The 22,667-nt window shown below is 61.6% G+C and overlaps 7 protein-coding genes and 1 pseudogene across 8 annotated transcripts; all 8 read left to right on the top strand.

The window, feature by feature from the left end:
* Positions 1 to 805: 805 nt before the first annotated feature.
* LBRM_04_1120 lies at positions 806 to 3,598 on the top strand (annotated as a pseudogene). The gene has a single exon. A coding segment is annotated over exon 1 (2,793 nt).
* Positions 3,599 to 4,203: 605 nt separating this feature from the next.
* On the top strand, positions 4,204 to 4,530 carry LBRM_04_1110 (conserved hypothetical protein; the record flags this gene model as incomplete). Its single annotated transcript, XM_001561744.1, has 1 exon — positions 4,204 to 4,530. One exon carries the CDS (start codon positions 4,204 to 4,206, stop codon positions 4,528 to 4,530), a length of 327 nt encoding a protein of 108 aa, XP_001561794.1.
* Positions 4,531 to 6,496: 1,966 nt separating this feature from the next.
* On the top strand, positions 6,497 to 10,384 carry LBRM_04_1100 (conserved hypothetical protein; the record flags this gene model as incomplete). Its single annotated transcript, XM_001561743.1, has 1 exon — positions 6,497 to 10,384. One exon carries the CDS (start codon positions 6,497 to 6,499, stop codon positions 10,382 to 10,384), a length of 3,888 nt encoding a protein of 1,295 aa, XP_001561793.1.
* An 861-nt stretch (positions 10,385 to 11,245) lies between these two features.
* Positions 11,246 to 13,630, top strand: LBRM_04_1090 (conserved hypothetical protein; the record flags this gene model as incomplete). Its single annotated transcript, XM_001561742.1, has 1 exon — positions 11,246 to 13,630. One exon carries the CDS (start codon positions 11,246 to 11,248, stop codon positions 13,628 to 13,630), a length of 2,385 nt encoding a protein of 794 aa, XP_001561792.1.
* A 772-nt stretch (positions 13,631 to 14,402) lies between these two features.
* On the top strand, positions 14,403 to 14,825 carry LBRM_04_1080 (conserved hypothetical protein; the record flags this gene model as incomplete). The annotated part of the gene is made up of 1 exon (XM_001561741.1): positions 14,403 to 14,825. One exon carries the CDS (start codon positions 14,403 to 14,405, stop codon positions 14,823 to 14,825), a length of 423 nt encoding a protein of 140 aa, XP_001561791.1.
* Positions 14,826 to 15,390: 565 nt separating this feature from the next.
* On the top strand, positions 15,391 to 16,800 carry LBRM_04_1070 (hypothetical protein; the record flags this gene model as incomplete). Its single annotated transcript, XM_001561740.1, has 1 exon — positions 15,391 to 16,800. The coding sequence occupies one exon, from the start codon at positions 15,391 to 15,393 to the stop codon at positions 16,798 to 16,800; it is 1,410 nt and encodes a 469-aa protein (XP_001561790.1).
* A 1,605-nt stretch (positions 16,801 to 18,405) lies between these two features.
* On the top strand, positions 18,406 to 19,473 carry LBRM_04_1060 (acyltransferase-like protein, copy 2; the record flags this gene model as incomplete). Its single annotated transcript, XM_001561739.1, has 1 exon — positions 18,406 to 19,473. One exon carries the CDS (start codon positions 18,406 to 18,408, stop codon positions 19,471 to 19,473), a length of 1,068 nt encoding a protein of 355 aa, XP_001561789.1.
* A 2,028-nt stretch (positions 19,474 to 21,501) lies between these two features.
* Positions 21,502 to 22,515, top strand: LBRM_04_1050 (acyltransferase-like protein, copy 1; the record flags this gene model as incomplete). The annotated part of the gene is made up of 1 exon (XM_001561738.1): positions 21,502 to 22,515. One exon carries the CDS (start codon positions 21,502 to 21,504, stop codon positions 22,513 to 22,515), a length of 1,014 nt encoding a protein of 337 aa, XP_001561788.1.
* Between the last annotated feature and the right edge of the window lie 152 nt (positions 22,516 to 22,667).

Here is a 22,667-nt window from a genome sequence, read left to right as displayed (position 1 = left end):
TTTGTTTTCTCAGTTCTGTCCTCTTCTCGCGCGCGCTCTCTCTCTCTCTGCGTTCGCATGCAGCTGCGCGCGAAGTGGCTGACCACGTCCACGTAGACACACTCGTAAAGGAAAAAACGAAGAAGTGGGGTTGATGGGAAGCGTTGATAGAACGTATCTCACGCACCAGACATACGCCGGTGACAGAGAAAGGCGGTCTCCGCCCGAAGAGGAAGAGGGAGTGTGACAGACATGGTTACCCGCTTCCATGCGTGGGCTTCTCTCTGTGCGCTCGCGTGCTGCCCCCCTCCCCCTCTCTCCCCACTTCTCGCTCTTTTATTCTCCAACGTCGGCTCTCCCACTTGTGCGAGTCTTCTCGTCGTTGAATCACACGCGGACTCGTGCAAACTACACACCAAAGAGTGAAAAGGCACCAACAACGAGCTGCTGCACGCACACACACACACACACACGCTGCAGCATGCGTGTGCGTCAGCTTGATAGACAGCCGAGAGTGTGAGAATGGCTGTGGAGAAAGAGAGGAGAGACGACAAGGGAGGGCGCGCGCACACGCGCGCCGGCAGTCGGCGTGCCTCTCCCCTACTCATGTGCACGCAGACACGTACACTTGTGGAGCATTTGGTGTTGCTGCTGCCTCGCATGTCGCTTCACCTGTCTTGTCTACCGCTGTGCTTCTTAACTTTCATGCGGCCTCTTCCTCTCCTTACATGTTTGTGGCTACGCCTGCTGCGGGTTTGCGCCGTTCGCTCTGCTCGCCAGTACTCGTCTCTCGGGCACTGGCGACGCACCTTCACACCTATCGAGGATGTGCACTAGCTCGGCTGCGGCGTCACTGGTTGACGGCAGTGGTGGTACTCCGGCGTCGTGGCTCTCACAGGACAGTGTGCATGCACCGTCGCGAGCGCTGGACTCAACCGCACTCTACGAAGCCCGGCAGCAGTTTGGAATGAACGAAGTGCGGATGACCGTGGCACCGCTCCACCCCCTCGTTCTGCGTGCCTTGCTATCCCCCAGCACGGTCCTCGTGGTGGGCGGGGCGCTCATCTACGACGTTGTTGGCGGCAGCTACCGCATGTGGCATACTGTGGTGTGGTTCGTGGTGATGCAAGTTGCGGTGCTGATGACGACGGCACTGGTGGACCACGCAAGAGTGCGGCGCCTCCAGCACTGCCTAGTGCTGGACCGTGCGGTTGCCTACCGCGAGGAGAGGTGGGCAATGGTGGGGTCAGCACAGTTGGTCCCTGGTGACCTTGTCCAGCTCGCCGCAGGGTCAGTGGTGCTTGCTGACTGCTCTCTCTACAGCGGGTCCGTGCTGATCGATATGTCGGACGTGTCGGGGCGCACCCGCGCTAAGGTTGTCACCGCAGGCCAGCTGCTGATCGCCGGCGCCAAGGTGGTAGACGGGGCTGGAGATGCCGTGGTGCGCTACACAGGACTGGAATCGTGTGTGGGTCAGACTATTGAGCTTATCGTGGGCCTACCGCACGGCTTTGTGCAACGGCAGTGGGTCAGTCGAAGCTACGCTGGCACGTACTTCCTCATAGCTGCCGTAGCGGTGGCAGCGGAGGTGGTGCTGTTCGGGACTCTGCGTGGGTGGGACGGCTTCTCCGCGCGAAGGATGGCGCGAGAGACGACGTTGTTTGCACTGCTGTGCGCCCCGCTTAGCTTTGATCTCACCGTGTACGTGGCCACGTCGCGGGGTGCGTCGGCAGCTATGCAGCGCGCTCAAGCCGTGGTCTTGCGCCTGGGCACCCTCCTGTCGCTCGCATCGGTGGACAAGACGGGCACCCTGTCCTCTGGTCACTGCACCCTCGCGGCGCATCATCGCGTCTACTTGGCGGGATACCCATCTCGTGCAGCCGTGATTCAGCTGATGGCGCTGGCGTGCCAGTGGCGAAGGCCAAGTCTGCACGCGACGAAGCGAGCTGTGCTGCGCAGCGCAGACCTTGACGCCTGCGACGAATACACGCAGTTGAGCTACGTAGAGCACGAAGGTGAGCATCGCAGCTCCGCCGTGCTGCGCCGGCGGGATGGGACGCTTCTTCGAGTCACCGAAGGGCGTCTTCGCTCCGTCTTGGCGCTCGTCCAGCATAGAGAGTCTGCCACTGCATGCGTCGAGGCGCAGCGCCTGGTGTTCGCCTGGAGTCAGAGCGGTCTGCGGTGTGTAGCGGTGGCGGTGGCCGAGGGCGATGAGCCTTGGCGGTTCGCGGTCCTTCTCACCTTTGCTGACCCACTACGTGGCGACGCGGCTGCGCTGGTCTCGGGCTGTAGCCGACTTGGTGTCGACGTGACTCTGATCTCGGGCGATGAGCACCGGGCGGTCGCCGCCGCTGCAGAGGCAGTGCGGCTCCATTCTGAGGTAATGAGCGGGCGAGACGTACCGCCTCCTGAACGTGTGAGAAGCACTGCCCCCGCTCGTCAGCGACTGGGGTGGACGTGACGGTCGACATGAGCGCCGCTGCATAATCTGCGAGCGAGTACGCCAGCCGTTGTGTGTACGCTGAGATGCAGCCTGACCAGAAGGCAGCACTTGTGCGGACGTGGCAGCAGTGGGGCCGCGTTGTGGGTGTGGTGGGCGACGGGGTGAACGACGCCGCAGCGGCGCGTCTTGCAGATGTCGGCATCGCGCTTCTCTCGGGTGAGGAAGGGCGATGCCGCAGCACGGGGAGCGCTGTGGGGTGCAGATATCGCTCTCACCTCCGATAGTCTCGGCGCCGCAGTGGAGCTGCTTATCGTCAGCCGCGAACTCTTCGGCACTTTTTACTCCATCTTCTTCTGGATAACAGCATCGGCACTGCAGCTGGTGGTGCTCGCTGCCGCCTTGGCGGTGGCGGTTCCGCGGCGCTGTTCATGCAAACACTCGAAAGAGAACCGGCTAGGACTGCCGCCGAGTTGTCTTCACGTACTGACACTCGTCTGCGTCAACGGACTGACGCTGCTGTGGATATCCACGCAAGTTGGCGATGACGCCTACTGGACCGCGGCACCGTGTCGTTGCCGCTACACCGTGGCGCTCCTGCAGGTATCCACAATGGCTTTTGTCGGTCTAGTCGGCGGCCTCGCCTGTGGCGGACATGGGTGGTGGCCACTAGGCTCACGCAGCACTCCGCCGGTCATGACCCAGGAGCGTCTTGGCGGCATTCTCACGCTCTATGTCCTATACGCGAACCTTTTCTTGACAATGAACTGCGCCTCACCGGTGCGGACGGGGTGGCGCTTCTGGCGACAGTCACGTCTGCACGTCGTCCTTGCTCTCGCTGCGGCGTATGGTCTATATATGTGCTGGTCGATCGATGCGCATCCGAGCGTCGCCGCTTGCTTGTGCGGCTACTGTGGTGTCGTCGCCGTTCTGCAGGACATGGCAAAGCTCATGGTGCATGGCATCTTCGACTGCCTCAAGCGGTGCGGCAACGCCAATGTAGATGAGGTTGCCGCGGCGTCGCTGCCGCGCGCGACAACAAACATGCCATCTTGCGACCCCGCGTGTCGCCGTAGTTCCGTGTCGTTCCCTCTGGATGCAGTGGTGGGCTGCATTGCCAGTCTCGATGCGGCGCTGCTCTGTCGAGCCCGGCCTGCCCCAATTGCCTCAACGGTGTGAGATGGACACGACACGGCAGCACGAAGAGTGGCGGTGCGGCCGACTCATCCGCACCGCGTGCTGCTCTGTGCTGGAAAACATGACGGGAAAACGCCTTCGCGTCAGACGCGTGCCTTTTTGTATTTTTTTTTGGTGTTGTGATGGCCGTTGTGGTAGTCGCCTCACGATGCCGGTGCCACACGCCATGCTCTCTCGCTGTCTCAGCGCCTCCTCCCCTTCTGCTCAGTCGAGTGTGCTGTAGCTCACCACACAGAAGCTTACACACTCTCAGTTGCACGATCATGTGCTGCACTGCCCGTCCCTGTCTCGCAGGGATGCGCACACGTACACATCCACCCACACCACCGACTAGTCCACTTCATCTTCTTCTCCCCCCCCCCTCCCTTTCTTTGCCGTACGTGTGGACGCGCTGCTGTGCGACTCTTTCTCACATTACGTGTGATGGCGATCTGCACTTGGTCATTGCTGTTATTCACGCCGAATGACATAGCCTCACCTCGGTGAACACCGGCGGTGGCACAGACGCACACGCAAGCATAGCACATCTGCCACGTCTACGAACCTCTTTGGACATCGCTCATCGCACCCTTCTCCCCCCCCCCATCATGTCCCGACCGAAGCAGCGAGCGGCGGAGGTAACGCTGCATCACTTCTTTAAAACAGAGCGCGTCGTCCGCCTGGAGTGCGAGCGGCGGGAGGCCAAGGCTCGACTCAGGCTGATCGACACCATGTCCGGAGACTTGGACGACCAGCTGCTCTGCGTGGCGCAGTTCAAGAAGGAGTGGCTGCAGAGCCGACGTGTGTTGGAGGAAGCCAGGCAGGCCATTCTGCAGGAGGAATCCTCCAACCGTGCAGATGTGGAGGACGAGTACAGGAGAACGACCAAGAGGGTGATACGCCACTGTCATCCGTTAGGTACTCCTGCAGGATAAGGGCGGGGCGGTGGACAACGGTAGCCAAGTAAGAAAGAGATACGGGACGCCTCTAGTGCGTCTGTGGCTGCAGCCGTCGCCACTACTGTTGCTGTTTTGAATCAGCTCTGAACGGGAGGCATCAACAGCATGCCGTTAACGATGAGGATGTCCCCCCATCCCACTTCTGCTCTCTGCCACCTGGCCGTGTAGAGAAATACAGTGATACATGCAGGCCCATCGAGATTGACTACACTCCTACCATCGGCGTACAACTCAATCAGCAGCACTGCTGCTCCCACAGGCAACTCGTCTCAGCGTCGGTCTGTATGTCTGCACCAGCGCCACCCCCCCCCCCCCGATTGGGGAGTAGACGAACGATCAACGCTCCTCTTCGCTGCCTGAAGTCATTGCCTCTCTCTCTCTCTCGGCCTCCATCTTGTCGAGCACGAAGCGGACGCATCAGCGTTCCATCGCACTTGCGGAGGCGACTTCAGCGTCGTGTTTCTCATTTCTCTTGTTTTTTTTTTTTGAAGTGGCGCCGCTGTTCACGGTGAGTCTGTCACCACCATCCTGCACACCCGCAGCCCCCTCCTCCCCCCAACGCCCACACAGTCAACCTACGGCGTAGACCTCTCATGCTTCCCTCGCTGCGAGCAAGTCCTACAATACAGGCTCCTCCCGCATTCTTCACCTTTATCGCTGCTACCCATGCGACCACCGCGGAGCTGAGATGCGAAACACAAACAGCAGAAAGCGGAGAGCCGCGCAAGTGACCCGTCCCAACCCTCCTTTTCCTGCAACTGACTTGCAGCCTCAAACACACACACACACACGTGCAACACTGGGGCTGCGGCGTGGGCAGCGCGAGCCCCTTGTCTACAGCTCTGTAGCGTGTTGCCTCCTTCGCTGCCGCTCTGGCACTGTCATTGCTGCTGCCGTCCTCGGCTACGGGCAGCTCACATCGCCTGTGATGGAAGTGGGAGCGAAGCGTGTGACGCTGGTGGTGATGTGGAGTTCTCCATAGACGCAGGCAGCTGCGGCGTTTGCTCATTCAGCTTCTTACCTCACGGAATGTATGTGCGTGTGCACATTTGGGTCTCTCCTGTGCTTCGGCTCTACGTCCCTTCTCCCCCTTTCGCCTCATCGCTTATGTCTGCTCTCCCTCCCCCTCTCTCACAGCACCAACATCAGTAGCAGCTGCACCGACCGGAGAGCGACGGAACACGGTGCGCTAAAGCACACCTAAAGAGGAAATTGAGGGTGTGCCAGCCAGAAGGCGCACATCAAGACGACAGTGTAGACACCCGCACCGGCACGCCCAGACATAAATTTCCGGAAGGCCCATACACACACTCATAGAGCACTGATAGACGTCCTGCACTACTACTGTAGCTACCACAGCTGTAAGTGCAGTCACCTGCAAGCTACCTGCGCACACACAAACCCCCCCCACCACCACCACCACCACCACCACCACCCTCTGGTTTGATTCATGTCAGCCTTTACCACTCCGAGCCGTACGTCATCGACTACCTCCCGGGCTGCTGGGATAGGGCACAGCGGCAGCTCCAGTCGCCGCGTTGTACGCTCGGCTCTCGAGGTACTGATGGAAACTACATCCCCAGAACTAGAAAGACTCCGCAGCACAGCTGGGGAGAGCTCTGTGAAGCGCTCAGCCGTCGCCCCTACCTCATCCTTCTCCGTCACCTACACCACTGCACCTGCTGCTGTGTCGACGTTATCGGCGACGCATGCTACCGTGAGGGGTGTGCCGGTAAGCGCACCATCTGCCGCTCCCACCGCCGCATCCGGCGGCGCAACGCCGACCGCAATGGCGCACTCGTGGGCAGAGCCCAGCGCACTAGATTTCTTGTCGCCGCACAGCAAGGATGCGCGGGAGTCATCATTTCAGCTTGTACCTTCCGCCGAGTCTCATCGCCCTCATCGTCGTCGTGGCTGTCGGAACACCTCCGCGTCTGGGGCGATGCTGCGACCACCTGCTGAGCATCCTCGTCATAAGCAGCACAACAGAGAGGACACACTGTACAACAAGGATGATTTCGACGGCCAGCAAACCAGCGTTGGCGTCGATGGGGAGGCCTACACTGCGCCACCTCATTCAGCAGTCACAACACTCTCCCCTGCCTCCCCGTCTCGTAGCCTCTACGCCGACGTGGAGGCTGCCCAGCAGCCGCTGTCGCCAGTAGTTGAGGCCTTGTACGTGCCCCCCTCCACTCCCACCCCGGCGCCATCGTCGTCACATTCTGCTGTGAAACGCAGCCACCAAGAGAGCAGCACCTTTGATAAGAAGCAGAGGTGGGAGGAGAAGGGAGAAGATGACGTTGAGCAGGTCGAAGCGGCGACCCTCGTGACTCAAGCTGACGTGACGGCCGCTATTACAGCAGCTCTGCGCCGCTACGAGAAGGAGCGAGATGCGGAGGAGGAGGCGGTGCTTCAACAAGTCAGCAAGGAGGTCGAGGAACAGGCAAGCCGCTACGCCAACCTTATCGAGGCCTACAACACCGTGTGCGCTGACAGAGCGACGTTGCAGGAGAAGCTCGCCGAGACAGCGAGGGAGTGTGATGAGCTGCGGCACGCACTGCAGCGGTCGCGCCAAACGCAACAGGCGCTAACGGACTCGGCGAAGCGGCTGGAAGTGGAGTTGTGCCACGCAAAGGATTTACAGCAGCAGCAGCAGCGTACGCTTCTGAAGACAGAGGTGGCTGAATGGGAGGCACAGCGCGCACGCTACGAGACACGCCAGGGCACGCTCGAGGCACAGCTGGATCAGGCGCGCGAAGAGTTGCGGGCGATGGAAGCGCGCGTTTCCGAGAAGAATGACGAGCTCGCCGCGCTGCGAGAGCGCGCCGCGAAGGCGTCTACCGAAACGGCGAATGAGTACGCCGACATCCATCTTCGGATGCGTCAGCTGGCGCAGAACATGGCCACGATGGAGGACGCCCTGCGTGAGCGGGACACCACCATTGCAGAACAGGCGGCGCGGCTGCGTGAGGCCGCTGAGCGGCGGGAGTCGGAGGTGCGTGCGGCGACTGCGGAGAGGGAGAAGACCGAGGCAGCCCTGACGAGCGCACGCGACGCACTGCAACGGCAGACGGACGATGCTCGGCGGCGCATGCACCGCGTCACCGAACTTCAGCACCAGAGGGACGCACTAAAGGAGGAGGAGAAGGCGACGCGACGTGCGCTGCAAGCGGCTTCAGAGGACCAGGGACGTGTGCTACAGTCATTGCAGCATGTGCTGGCCATCGCGAAGCAGAGTCTTTCCTGCACCACCGACAGCGCGGGACACGCCGGACCGCCGTCCTCCGCACTCTCGTCACGTAGTCCTCACAGATTCACTGCCAGTTGGCGGGGGGATCACATGGATCGCACGCTCGTGTACGAGGACGACCATGAAGACAACGCCCATGCGCTGCGTAGCTGCTCCGCAATCTCGCCGCCTGAATCACGTTCGGGCTCGGCAAATTGTACACCGGAGCGGTTGTCCACGGAGGAGGAGGATAACGCAAGGAGTGAAAAGCTGTTCTCGCTTTCAGCGTTGGCTGCGGAGAAGAAGCACCGCAGCGCCTCTTCCCCAAAGTCCTGCAGTCACCGCGCATCACACTCTCCCTCCGTGGCGGCGCCTAGCCAGCGGCGTGCGCGAACGTTGTCGCCGCCTCAGTCAGCACGCGTGGCAGCCAGAGAAACACCAGCGAAATACGCTAAGGGCAGCCCCTCCGTGCACAATACTTATCACGAGCTGCACCACCGGAGCTCGCAGGCGCTGATCCTGTTGCGTGAGCTCCACCGATGCGTCTCAGCTCTCACCTTAAAGAGGCGGAAGTCGTCGTCCGGGAGGGACGTAGCTCCCTCAAACACCAGCGGCAGCGTTGGCCGATCTGGGGCGACTGCAGCGAAGCTCCAGCAAGCCTGCCGCTACCTCAAATCGGAGCTGGACCGGGTCCAAGCAGCGCTGAAGGAGACACAAGCGGAGTGCCAGTGGCGGTCGCTCTCGATGAAGAAGTTGGAGGAGGATGTGCAGGCTGCTCGCTGTGGTGTGCTCGCCGCGGAGAAGCAGCGGCTAGCGTGCGAAATGGACGTAGAGACGGCTGCACTTGTGCGCGAGGAGCTGGAGGCGCAGCTTATGGAACTGAAAGCCACGTGCGCGGAGACGACGGCTGGGCAGAGGGCATCCGAGGACGCGGTGGCGGAAGCGAAGGCGGCCGCCGAGCGCAGTGCAGCCCTAGCGGAGGAAGCGGCGCAGCTGAGAGAAGCTGCGGAGTCGGCCCTTGCCCGGGAGAAGGCCAAGAGTGCACGTCAGGCCACCTCGCTGCGCGATCAGGCTGCAGCGCAGACAGCTCTTACGGATGAACTGGAGGAGCTAAAGGAGAAACACAAGGCGGCCCTTGCACAGCTGCAGACGCACCACGCCCGTGAGGCGGCCCAGCAGCTGAAGCAGCAGGAAGAGAGTCAAACGCGCGGGGCGGAGCTGGCAGAACTGCGCAGCGTTGTAGCAACGATGAGGACCACGCACGGGACTGCCGCGGAGGCGTGGAAGACAGAGCGTGCGTCCCTCGGTGCGCTCGTCTCAAGCCTTGAGACGAAGCTGCGTGCTTTGGCGGAGACGACGATGGCTGCAAAGCGCCGCTGTGCAACACTAGAGGAGCAGCTTGCACTGCACGCAGATGTGGAGAGGACGACCCTGAAGACGATTGGCGACATTGCCCACGCGCCACCGCTCCCACCCTCGCTCGACGCTGCAGCCATGGGCGGCGACTCCTACACATCGCACGCCCATGATGCTGTGTTGCCGACGGAGAAGCAGCTCTTCGGCGGCGATGATGAGGCGCCGGAGGTGGAGGACGTGGTCGTGGTGTCGACAGAGGCAACGCCATCGGGGAGTAGTGCGGACAGGGAGCTTGCACGTGTAGCCTCGCACACGCGCACGACTACGGTCCGAACTACCGCACTGTCACTGGTGTCGGCGCGCCTTCCGGTGTCTAGCGCTACCCCATCTAGAGTAGCGCCATCAACGGCCGTTTCGCCAGCATCGGCTCCCCTCTTTGGCGGCGCCTCCCTGGAGGCAGCAACCTCTTCTCCTGTGGCTACTCTCGCGCCCCTACGTCAGCACATTGTTGCCGCTGTGCATCAGTTGGCGCTGGAGGCGGTGCGCTTACGGCAGGGCTCTGTACTACCGACCATGAGGTCACCCATCATAACGCAGCCTCGAATAGCAACTTGCCGGCCCCGCGACATGACCTCTTCAGAGGGGTGGTACACCGGTGAAACTGCACACGACGGCGTCTGCAGCGACGCGAAACGACCGTGCACTGCTGCTCTCCCCTCTCCACCACCGTTGGAGGCTTTCATCGCGCCTCAGCCACAGCCGCGATACCAGCACCAACATCAGTCGCCACGTACGCCACACAAATTGTGCCCCTCCACCACCTCTGCCGCCCAGCCTCGAACCTTGGAGAAGGCGCCGCAACCGATTCAGCACAGCGACCGTAGCCAGATAGGAGGTTCACCGATGCCGTCGCAACCGTCGCGGCATGCAACAGCGGGAAGCCCCTCAGGGTCGTACAGTCCGCCGGTGTCCGCTGCTACCACCGCCGCAGTTGGTGAGCACATTTACAATGTGACACGGCCGTCCAGTTTGCGGCCACAGTGGTCGTTCTCGTTGCCGTCGAGTCCACCGGCCTCTCACGTCACCGTTGCGACTAACGGAAAGCTCTGGAACGAGGCGCGACGCTCTGCCTCCATAAAGGATGGGCTGTCGGGGTATTCTAGCAGCACCGGACGTGGGAGCGTCGATGGAAGCTGCTCCCCAGCGCGGCCGCCGTCTCTGCGTGCTTTGTCGCTCCCTCTCTGAGTCGTGAAACTGAAAACAAACGGAAGCGAGTGCGTGTGTGAGAGAGAGAGGTGGGTGCTCAACACCGCGCTCCCCCCTTCTCCCCTCCCCTCACACGTGGGTGCTGCTGGTGGCGCTCCCCCATGCTCAGCGCTGTCGGTCTCTCTCTTGCGTTGTGTGGTGGATAGAACGAGATTTTCAAAGCGCGCACACACACGCACACACACACTCTCTCTCTTTGTGTAAAGGTGCGCTATGAGAGCACAGAGGCAACGAGTCCCCTTCTCGCACGCAGGGGCTTCCCCCTCCAACTTTCGTTGTCGTTCCCTCACGTAGGGCATCGGTCGAGCGGAGACGACACTGCCACTGCCGCACTCCCACCCACCGCTCCCATGGATCTCAGCTGCGCAGTGGGGCTGGAGCGTACCTGCGAAGAAAGTGAACACCTCTTCTCTGCCGTGGCAAACCTGAATAATCATCCCTGCTCACCTCCCTTCCCGATCTTCTCTCTCTCTCTCTGCCTCCCCCTCTGCCTCTCTAACTGAAAGGGGATATCCACCGCGTAGTATTGTTTACTTCTCTCGTTCTGCTCGTGTGCGCTGGCCTGAACCGACGACCATGTCCTCCCGGCAGATGCGCCGCCTACAGGAGTTCGTCGATCGTGCCACCGGCCCCGACGCAGAGAACTCGGGCAACAGTGATACCGTAGCGAGCACGATGCAGGTCAAAAAATGGGCCCACCACCACCGACACAAGTCCAGGAAAACGAAGGCTGCCGCCGCCCTGACTGCAATCGCCACATCGTCTGCGGCCCCACAGGTGACCGGGACTAACATCCCTGCTGAGCCTCCTGCGCTGTCGTCCAGTACGTCAGAGCGATCCATGGGGGGTAAGAACGATGAGGTCAAAGCAGGTGCCTCTGCTTCAGCACCGCCGGCCGTGCCCAGCGCAAGGACGGACGACTGGGAGGAAGTGAGGGAAGGTGAGGAGCATACGAGTTACAGCACGGCAAGACGGTCTGCAAAGAGGGCACCGACGGAGGAGACGGCGGCCCGAGCAGAGGAGAGCGCTGCCGCCGCTGCCAAAGAAGCAAAGAGGCGGAAAAAGGCCGAGCAGAAGGAGTCGCGGCGGCGGCAGCAGCGGCAGCGACAGGCGGAGGAGGAGGCGCTGCTGGACGCCGTGTTGGCGCGCCGCGCCAATGAGCAAGTCGTCCACTCCAGCAGCGACGGCGTGGGCAGTCCAGTCGCGGAGAATCACCCTGGTGGTGCGTCGATCCCGGCAGCAGCATCTTTGTCAACAGGAGTGGGTCCGTCAGCGGGCGGCGCTGGTGAGACATCATTTCTTCATCTCGTTATGGCCTGCGACGTCAATCACCTCGACACGCGTCTGGAGCGGATTCGTTTGTTTGGCGCAGAGGCAGTCGAGGACGTCGGCGACGGGCGCACACCGCACCGCCGCGCTGACGGCCGCGTGCGGGACACCGGCAGCGTCTCTTTCTTCCCTGCGCATCACATGACGGTGAAATTTGTCCACAGCGCCCTCGCAACGCCGAACCGCTATCGCTGGATCCCGTACAACTCACTCGGCATTTTCCTCACCGTCGAAGAGGCCCACGATGCGTGGGGCCAAGCGTGGAGTGACTACCTCCTCGTCTGCTCCTCCAACGCCTTTCAGCGCGCGCAGGCGTCGCTGGAGAAGTGCCAGGAGCGCATGGGCAGCGTGCAAGACCTCGTCGACTGCCTTGCACGAAACCACGTCTACCACATACCCACCCTACTGCAGTGCATGTACGCCATGGAGGCCACCGGGGAGAGCGCCTTTGCCATGGAACTGCTGGATGTGGCGCTGTACCAAGTCGGCGTTGTGCTGCGCCGCTTTGCGCTCTCCGGAACGTGGGAGTCGCGGCAGCTGCCGTGCCACCGCAGCGCCAACGCGCTCGTCTTTCAGGTCATGCAGCGCGGCGTGCACGCGGCACTCAAGCGCGGCTGTCTCCACACCGCCTACGAGCGCACTCGCTGCCTCCTCTCTCTGGACCCGGAAGACCCGTGTGGCATGCTGCTACTGCTCGACTACACCGCACTGCGAGCGAAGCGCTGGGTGTGGCTGCTGGAGCTGCGCCACCGTGCCCTTGCGGTGCGTGCGGCAAGCAGGCAGCTTCGCCGCGGCGTTGCCGCCGACTCCGAGGAAGCGGAGGTGAAGGAGGCGCTGGCAGCTGCGGGGCTGACGCTGCGTGACGCCACCCTCGCCGAAGACGTGCTTCGCCTTCCCAACTATGCGTTTAGCTGGGCGCTGGCGCGGCACTTCATTGAACGCGAAGAGGCGCGTCAGCGCTCTGACGAAGCGGGCGGCGGCGTGGGCCGGCCGTCGAAGGTGCTCCGTGGACTTACGAATGCGCAGCGTGCCTCCTTGGCAGCCACCCCGTCCTCAGGGGCGCTGCTCTCCGCGGCGGTGCTGCGCTTTCCGAAAGCGGCGGTCCGCCTGGTGGACGCCCTCGGTGGTGTTGACCTGGTGTGTGGCGACGAGGGGTCAACTCCGTCGTCGTCGTCCCAGGTAAGCGTGTGGCAGCAGCTCATGGGCCAGGCAAGCGGCCAGCTTAACAACGTCGAGGAGGCCGCCATGCAGAGCCGCCTGGCGGATTTGTTCGTGACCCGTCACGTGGAGCTGTGGAAGCTGAGCGAGTGCGTCCTGCTTCTTCGGCACGTCGTGCAGCAGATAGTCTCCAATCCCACCAATCGCGTCGGTGCTGCAGACAGCGGTGAGGGCAGTGAGGAAAACCTCAACGAGACGTCTCTCACTCGTAGTGGTCAGTCACGCTACCGCAACGTCACGCGCGACTCCGTCATGGGAGCGAGTGTGGTGCCGATTCCTGCCGATCTGCTCGAGCCCAACGCCGCGGAGTTGGCGATGGCGCAGGAAGCCACCGCGCTCGGCCTAGAGGCTGGTGGAGACGGAACGCAGCCAGCCACCGTGGAGCGGCTCATGCAGATGTTGCGTGGCAACCTAGAGGCGTTTGGCGAGAACGCGTACGTGCGCAACATGCTCGACGAGGTGCGCCGCGGGTTCCACGACCGCGTTGGGGGCAGCGCCCGCGAAGAGTCCGGAGACGATGAGGCTGGCGGGGAGGCGCACGACTGGTACGACGTCGACGAGAGCGAAGACATGGAGGCGCAGGAATGGTACAGCGTCGCCAGCGGTGAGAGCGGGGACGCCCACCAACACGAGACGCCAGGCGATGGTGATGTGGATGGCCACGCTGCGCGCCACTGAGCAAGTGCGTTGGGTGCAGGTCAAGTGCTGCTCACTATGGCCACCCCCCTCCTCTTCTCGTGGCACTGCAGGCACAGGACGACGCTGCCAACGTATAGACGGGAGGCAGTGTACTGGCATACACCCACGCTCACACGCACGTGTGTGTTGTGTGTGTGTGTGTGTGTGTGTGTGTGTGTGCTGTGCTGCAGCACAGTATGGGGGAGCGGCAACAGTGACATGCGTAATGGGTCGCGGGTGATTGTTTCGTTAAGGCCGCACCACGCGCCATATCTTCTTCTCGCTGACATCCATCTCAGGTGTCCTGGAGATATGAGGGGACTGTCTCATGTGAAAACAATAGCGAGGGTGTACGAAGGTAGAAAGAGGGGGGACGACGGGGTGGGGGGAGAGCAGCACCGCCACAGCCACTGCCGCGTCGGTGCAGATACCCTCTGCCCCTTCCTGTTCTCACCCCCGTCACGGGCTCGCTCACAATACGTTCAAGCTCGCCCCCAACGCACCTTGGGCGTCTCTCGAAGCCTCTTGAACGCGCGCGCGCCACATGATGATAATGAAGGGTATGTGTGTGTGTGTGTGTGTGTGTGTGTGTGTGTGGGTGTGAACCCGCCTCGTCGGAGAGTGCATGCAGAAGACCCCCGTGACCCACCCTCTCCTTCCCCCTCCCTTCATTCTTCTCCTCCTCCTCGGCGCGCACCCCCCCCCTCGCTTCATCCCTACTCCCTTCGGCAGCAAACAACCACGACGGTGCCTTGGCAAGAATTCACGGCAAATGTGGCTCTTATCTTCCGTGGCCGCTAGGACACGGTCGTCATCCGCACTCACTTCACCGTTGTGGCCGATGAACGGCGATGGTAACGCATCGCTACCGTTGGAGTGCCGCCTTATTCGTGTCAGCAAGGAGGACATCAGCCACGTCACAGCGGACGACATCAAACGTGTGAGAGCCCGCCTCACGAACGACGAGCTCACCACCTCACTGCGGCTTCTGGTGGAGACAAATCGATTCGCCGATGTACTCGCCTCAGCATCGTCCTCGGCGTGGGCGGAGGCAGCCACGGGGGTGACGGAGGTGCACATGGGCCTGAGTGGCAACGTGATGCGAGACCGCCTCAGTCTCTTGTACTCCATGTTGCCCTACGTGTCGGACAATTTCCTCCTCGCCATGGGTAACTCCTACTCGCCCAGCCGCTAGGGTCGCTCTCACTCCCCGCCTCACCTCACCCTCCTCCCTCCCTCCCTCCCTCCCTCTCTCGTACACGTCCGAAGACACTCAGACGCGGGGAGCAGCGAGAAAAATAGGGAGAGGAGAGATCTGCTGGAATGAGTCGACTGCTTCGTGGAATGCCGATAGGACCATGAATGTGTGGATGACTGTGTATGCTTGACGGCAGCCAACCCCCTAGAGGGGAAAGGGGTGGGTCAGTGGAGACATCGCCTTGCCCTTCGCGGAATGCCCACCCACCCCTCTTCCCTCCTCATATTACGTCTCTCCCCCCCCCCCTCCTCCTCTCTCACACACACACGGGCGGCATCTCGCTAGCCCCCTGCGTTAGGCCCCATTTCTGCACCTCTCTCCCTCTCTCTCTCTCTTCCCTACTCCTTGCCCTGGAGCCTTCACTCTGGTTGCCCTCCGTCTCGTTGTCGCCTCTCACAGAAACGCCAAGCGCATCGGCATACACACAAGCGCGCCCACAGCTCATATTCGCAGCCACACCTCGCCGCCTCATCCCCTCTTTCTCCTCCTGCGTCTCTTAGAGATGTCCGACACCTCTGCGTCTCCGTCGCCGTCGCTCGCACCCTACGAGGCGTTCACCCTTCGTGACTACGTGCTGCATCAACGTGTATTACAGCAGCTGTTGTTGTCGCAGCCTGTGTGGCTGCTCGACGAAGTGCTCGGCCTGCGGTATCGCGCACGACTCCAGCTGCGTCTCTCACCACACCCGCAGCTGTGCTTCAGGGAGGACGCTGCAGGTGGCCTTTACTCCGAGGTGGACCAGCAGCTGAAGGAACGTCATGACGCATCGGAGCACCGTGGCAATGACTGCCAGGCGACCGAAGGGGAGGATGGATATCCTGTTGTCCCTCTCACCCCCGCGTGCAGCATCGAGCTGTCGGCGGGGGTGAGCGAGACGTGTGACAGTGGCCTGCGTCTCTGTGTTGCGCCTGCCGCTGATTGTGGTACCACCACGTCAGCCGAGTCGGTTTCCTTTCTCATCATCCCCGCTTCCACGGCGGCTGGTTTCACCCCTGCCTCGGCCTGGGTGACAGTACTGCGTCGTCTCTGCCGATTGCCAAGTGCGCCGCAACGCTCGAGTGGCGCTATCGACGTTACTGAACGCGCGAGAGGCAACTGGAACTCACTGCCGGTGCTTTCTCACGTGGATCCCGCGTCGCCCGACCAGAGACGCGCAGACACTTCCTCAGCGATCAAGGAAAGTGATGAGGACACGTTGCCGCTAGCAGCGCCGACCCCAAGCCCTCGTAGTCGTTGTGCCTCGCCTCCCCCGCCTGTACAGGCACTTTCTGGACCTCCGGCGCACTTGACAGCCGGTGCAGATATGGGCAGGGAAGTGGAAGAAGAGAATAGTCGACAACTCGAGTTCCTCTCCGCGGCCCTGCGCGCCCGAACTCGCGAAGCCGCTGAGCCCAAAGCACATCTCCAACGAGTGGCTACGACGACATCCACCGTAGCTGCCCTGGTTGACAGCATCACCGATGCCACTCCTGCTGAAACGACCGCTGAGGAGGAAGCCGAGCGACCTTCGACGATGGCGCACGTCAGCAGCGGCCTCGTGCCGGCCCTGCAGCGGTTTCCGCCTCACCTAACCGAGGCGTCGTCCGAGGACGATGAGGGCTGTGGAAACGAGGACGAGGGGAAAGCTGCAGGCGAGCAAGGCGCTATTCAAGAGGTGCGGAGCAGCTTCAGAGACAACGCCAACTGCGCGTCCTTCAGCCTCTCCGAAGACTCGGGACGGCCACAGGCGCCACGCAGCGGTCATGTGTGCAACCTCGGCTCCCTCGGCCCTACGTATGGCGACGAGGATGCGCTGCGCATTTACAACGAAATCCACGGAGGTCACAGCAGCACCTGCAGTAGTGCCAATGACTCCTCGACCTCATCCATTTCAAGCGCCACCTCGGTACACATGCCACCGCCAGGTGAGTGAAGTGGCCTAGTACGGACCGACAGCACCGCAGAGTGTGTTTGGGTGTGCAAAGCGTCTCTGCATGCGCTGCCAGAAGAGGCGCACCCGTGCGTCTACGTCAAGGCAACATTTAGGGAGAGAAAGGAGGCCATAGCTGCCTCGCTGTGGACATGTGCGTGTGCCTGTCGGTCGGTCGGTCGGTGCAGCCGATGCGTCCACGATGACTTCCTATTTGTGTGCGCCTCTCTCGCAGCTTGTCGCTCTCTCTCTCCCTCCCCCCTCCAGTCTGCCTCGTTACGTGACCCAATGTTCATTTCACTCGATGCACACACGCACACACTCGCACAAGTGTGTATGTGTGGGCGCGTGTGTGCATCGAGTGAAAAACAAAGAAGTCTCAGCGGGACGCGTGCACGTCTGCTCTCTCGACAACCGGATACATCAAGTAGGGGGTCAACTCTTCCTCCACCCAGTAGACCCCCACATACACACACACTCCCCTAGAGCATTCCAGAATCCCTCAGGCACGTGCACTATCGTCTCTTCCTTCGCCTCCCCCTCCCCCCCCCCTTTGCTCACTCGGTTACGAAAACACGCGGGCTACCCCATCGTTACACGCACGGCCATTCGTTTTTTTTCCTCCCCCCTCCCTCTCTCTGATGACGGAGGAGGGGATACCGCAGTGCCTGCCAGCTTGGGGGTCAAGCACCTACAACGTAGGGGAGGTCAGAGCGATGCATCGCTACGGGTGTCGGCGGTGAGGTCCTGGGTGGCGTTGCGTCGGAGCGACCCGCGACAGCAAACGCGTCTGTGCCATCCATGTGATGGACACTGCGTGAGTCTGACTCGAGCGCATCCCACCCGGCCCTCTCTGCCTACTGGTCTGGGGAGCCTGCCCCACTCCCCAAGTGATGTACCAGGTGGTGGCCGGCACAGTGGGAGCGTCTGTGGGGGAGGAGCGGGGGGTAGAGTTTGACGCAGGAGCCGTGCTCCGATGACTGAGTCTGCGCATTGCCGTAGCGCGTGTGTCTACGGCTGGCTCGCACCGCGCGATGGGCCCTGCGAGACAGGCCGTGGCGGGGGGTGGTGACCGAGTGTGTGAGCTCGACCTCATGTGCTGCGTGGCAGAAGGGCTGGACTGGTTAGGAGAAAACGAGTGACGGCTTTGCCCCCCCCCCCCTTCTTGTCTCGATGCGTTTCTCTTCGTGTTCTTCGCTCAGCTTACGCACGTCTCAGCGTCGTCCTTGTATCTTTCGTCCGCCTATTGTCTCCAACTCTTCATTTTTGCTCTGCTGCTCCCTCTCGCGGAGTCACGCGCAGGTTCGCACCAACACCGACACACACACGCAAGCATATTTTACATTTGCAGCTCTCCCTCCACTGTTCCTCTTCCCCTCTTCCGCCAGGCACACTCCTCATCAAGAGCTCTACTGATTCGTCTTGAGGGAGACCCCTTTTTGCCTGGCGTGAGAGAATTCTCAGCCCGGAGGTACTGGCGCTCTCACCTTGTCCGCCTGCCTTGGGGGGTTCGACGGTGCGGCAAAGCGTTTGTCTCCTTGGATGATTACCGTCAAGCGTACACACGCACAGCACTACGTCTCCCCCTCCCTCTCTTCGTAAATCATTATGGGTGCAGCGGTGGCTCGCGTATTGCATGAGGTGGCCGCACGTCTGCCACGCCTGCCGCCCGCCCGGCATGGTACTCTACTGGCCGTCGCACTCGGCGCTGGCTACGTGCTCCTGCGCCAGCGCCTCGTACCCAAGTGGGCCACGCAGAAGTGGTTCCTGCTCTCCACCACCGCGCTGATGATTCCGTCCTGTGCGCTTGCCTACCTACTTGATCCACTCCGCTACCTCGGGGTGCCGCGGCTGTGTGTGCAAAACGTCTGCGTCTTTATCCTTAGCCACTCCTTCAAGGCCATCTGGTGGCTTAACCCGCAGATCCGCATGCACGTGAAATTTGACGCCAATGGAGATAAAAAGCCGGCGTGCTGGGACGACATCTCCCGCACTGGGGTTGCCTTCATGCTGAACCACACCTCCTTCTGGGACCCCTTCCAAATGATTGGCATTACGCCCACAGCGCACCTCATGCAGACCCGCACACTGATGAAGTCGTCGCTGCGCAAAATCCCGATCTTCGGTGGCATCTTCGACCGTGTCGGGCACTTTCCAGTGCACTTCAAGTCGGACTCGGCCTGTAGCTTTGAGGTGGACAAGGAGCGGCAAGCGCAGGTGCAGCAGGCGATCGACGCCCACCTGCGCCTCGGCGGCAGCCTCGCAATGTTCCCTGAAGGCGCCATCAACAAACACCCGCAGGTGCTGCTGACGTTCCGCTACGGCACCTTCGCCACCATCATCAAGCATCGCATGGAAGTCTACTACATGGTCTCTGTTGGCAGCGAGAAGACGTGGCCGTTGGGGATGCTTTATGGTGGGCTACCGGCAGACATCTACATCCGCATTGGTGCCTACCCGATCGACTACGACAGAGACTCCAGCAAAAGCCTCGCGGTGGGGCTGCAGAAGCGCATGCAGGAGGTGCGGGACGAGATCGCAGCGGAGGTGGCCGCCGCGGAGGAGGCGGAGCGGCGGCGCAGGGGTCTGGTGTCGGAGGCGAAGGAGACGATCATACGGAGCGTTAAGCCGCTCCGCGCTCCTCGTGAAGCCCATGCGGCAACCTTGACGGCATAAAGCGGCCACAACGCCTCCGCGAGTAGCGAATTGCGTTGTTGTGCGGCATCTGGCCGGTGTGGTTGTGTGCGAGGGCGTGAGGGTAACGAGAAGGAAAAGAACACCGAGATGTGTCTGTGGCCCAATGGTCGAAGACGCACGAACAGAGAAGTACAAGCTTCATCACCCCGCTTCTTCCTCACTTCATCGCCCCACTGCGCTGGCGGGGTCCAGCGCCTCGTAACCCACCGCCCGGCACCTCGCCCTCTCTGCTTGTATGTAGTTCGCTCCTTCCTCCCTCGTTCCCTCTCATGTACCCTTGCATGATGTTTCAACGTTAGTTTCGTAGCACTGATGCTGTCCGGCGGCTGCGATCGTCTTGGCTGCTCGTTGATCGGTGCTTGATCAACCTGCGTAACTGCAGAGGTGTGCATTGATGCCTGTTGTCAGCGTGTTCCGCTTCTTCCTTGAGTTGTACTGCGTTATAGCATGGCTCTCCTCGCCACCACCACCACCCCCCCTCGCCCCTCAAATGCAGTGTGCACACCCTCTCCTGCCTGTCCCCCACCGCTGCTCTTGAGTCCGTGGCCGAGGTGCACGGCCAGGAATAACGGGAGGAGTGGCGAGGAGGAGGAGGAGGAAGAGGGCAGGCCGGAGGACACATGAAGCAACCCTCGGTCGCTGCCACAATACACACACACACAGTGCAGAGCTCATGTCCTCGTCTTCTATACTTACCCCCACCCCATCGCACGTGCACAGCGCCCGGTACTCGTGCGGAGTCGCGCTCCCGCGTCGTGCACCCCCCCCCCTATGAGGGGATGTGGGGCGCTGTTCTGCTGCACCTCAGCACTTTCGCAGCGCTCTCAGAGGCGTCGTCTTATTCGGCCCCCCCACCCCACCCCCCCTCCCCTCCCTCTTGAGCCAGCTGGCGTGGCGACGAAGCGGCAGAAAAGAGGGGAACAGGCGGGGGACAACGCCGCGCAGCTCATTCACGCCACCGACACAGCGACTTGCCAGCACGCCCATTGCAAAGCAAACAGACGTCCTTGAGGCGTGTGAGTATACGTAAACGCCACCATGTGCGACCTCCACTCTCCCTCTTCAGGTTTCCCTCGCACCTCCGCACCACTTCTGCAATCCAACGCGCATGCGAGAGATGCAGAACACGAGAGACACAGGCATGAACGCATGCGCGCGTTCCCTGAGCACAATCGGTGTCGAGTATATGACGGGCCAGGCATATCTGCTTCAGCCCCCCTTACATGCTGTCTATGTTCTCCATCCTCCCCCCTCCCTCTCTCTGATGACGGAGGAGGGGATACCGCAGTGCCTGCCAGCTTGGGGGTCAAGCACCTACAACGTAGGGGAGGTCAGAGCGATGCATCGCTACGGGTGTCGGCGGTGAGGTCCTGGGTGGCGTTGCGTCAGAGCGACCCGCGACAGCAAACGCGTCTGTGCCATCCATGTGATGGACACTGCGTGAGCCTGACTCGAGCGCATCCCACCCGGCCCTCGCTGCCTACTGGTCTGGGGAGTCTGCCCTACTCCCCAAGTGATGTACCAGGTGGTGGCCGGCACAGTGGGAGCGTCTGTGGGGTGACCTGCGGAGCGGGGGGAGGAGCGGGGGGTAGAGTTTGACGCAGGAGCCGTGCTCCGATGACTGAGTCTGCGCATTGCCGTAGCGCGTGTGTCTACGGCTGGCTCGCACCGCGCGATGGGCCCTGCGAGACAGGCCGTGGCGGGGGGTGGTGACCGAGTGGGGGAGCTCGACCTCATGTGCTGCGTGGCAGAAGGGCTGGACTGGTTAGGAGAAAACGATAGAGTCTTCGTGTTCTTCGACTCCCTCTCGCACACGTCCTTCGTCTCTCCTCCTTCTTTCTCTCCTTCAGTGTTCATGTGCACGTGTATGTGTGTGTGTGTATGCGGTGCGCTTCTTCGTCGGTCTGCGCTCTACAAACGCTCGCTCGCTTTGTCTCTCACACTCCTACACTCGTGCCGTTCCTCTCGCTCTACGAATAACGCAACGGAAAGAGGGAAGCCGCAGTCATGATGATCAGCAACTCCACCCTCGTCCTGTGGACTGCCTTCGCAATCTGGTACGTACTACTTGCTCGGCGCTTTGTGCCTGTCAAGCTCATGCGTGTATGGTTTCTGTTGGTTAACCTTTTCACGATTCTGCCAGTGTCAGCGGTGACGAAGGTTATTGCGCAGCTGGGACGCCTCGGTGTGCCAACACACCACGTGCAGCGTCTGTGCATCATACCGCTGGTTTTAGCCTTCCGCACGGTGTCGTGGCTTAACCCGCAGATCCGCATGCGCCTCCGCTTTCACTGTGATGAGAAGTGCAGGCAACTATCGTGGAGGGACATTCCCCTGCATAACTGCGCGTACGTCGGCAACCACACCTCCTTCTGGGACGTCTACGCCTTCATTGTACTGACACCGCTGAGGCACATCCTCAACACGCGCACACTGATGAAGTCGTCGCTGCGCAAAATCCCGATCTTCGGTGGCATCTTCGACCGTGTCGGGCACTTTCCAGTGCACTTCAAGTCGGACTCGGCCTGTAGCTTTGAGGTGGACAAGGAGCGGCAAGCGCAGGTGCAGCAGGCGATCGACGCCCACCTGCGCCTCGGCGGCAGCCTCGCAGTGTTCCCTGAAGGCGCCATCAACAAACACCCGCAGGTGCTGCTGACGTTCCGCTACGGCACCTTCGCCACCATCATCAAGCATCGCATGGAAGTCTACTACATGGTCTCTGTTGGCAGCGAGAAGACGTGGCCGTTGGGGATGCTTTATGGTGGGCTACCGGCAGACATCTACATCCGCATTGGTGCCTACCCGATCGACTACGACAGAGACTCCAGCAAAAGCCTCGCGGTGGGGCTGCAGAAGCGCATGCAGGAGGTGCGGGACGAGATCGCAGCGGAGGTGGCCGCCGCGGAGGAGGCGGAGCGGCGGCGCAGGGGTCTGGTGTCGGAGGCGAAGGAGACGATCATACGGAGCGTTAAGCCGCTCCGCGCTCCTCGTGAAGCCCATGCGGCAACCTTGACGGCATAAAGCGGCCACAACGCCTCCGCGAGTAGCGAATTGCGTTGTTGTGCGGCATCTGGCCGGTGTGGTTGTGTGCGAGGGCGTGAGGGTAACGAGAAGGAAAAGAACACCGAGATGTGTCTGTGGCCCAATGGTCGAAGACGCACGAACAGAGAAGT

Source organism: Leishmania braziliensis, chromosome 4, assembly GCF_000002845.2.
Source record: "Leishmania braziliensis MHOM/BR/75/M2904 complete genome, chromosome 4".
NCBI lineage: Eukaryota > Euglenozoa > Kinetoplastea > Trypanosomatida > Trypanosomatidae > Leishmania > Leishmania braziliensis.
The sequence above is the reverse complement of the archived record's forward strand: the minus strand, read 5'-3'. Positions and strand labels throughout refer to the sequence as shown.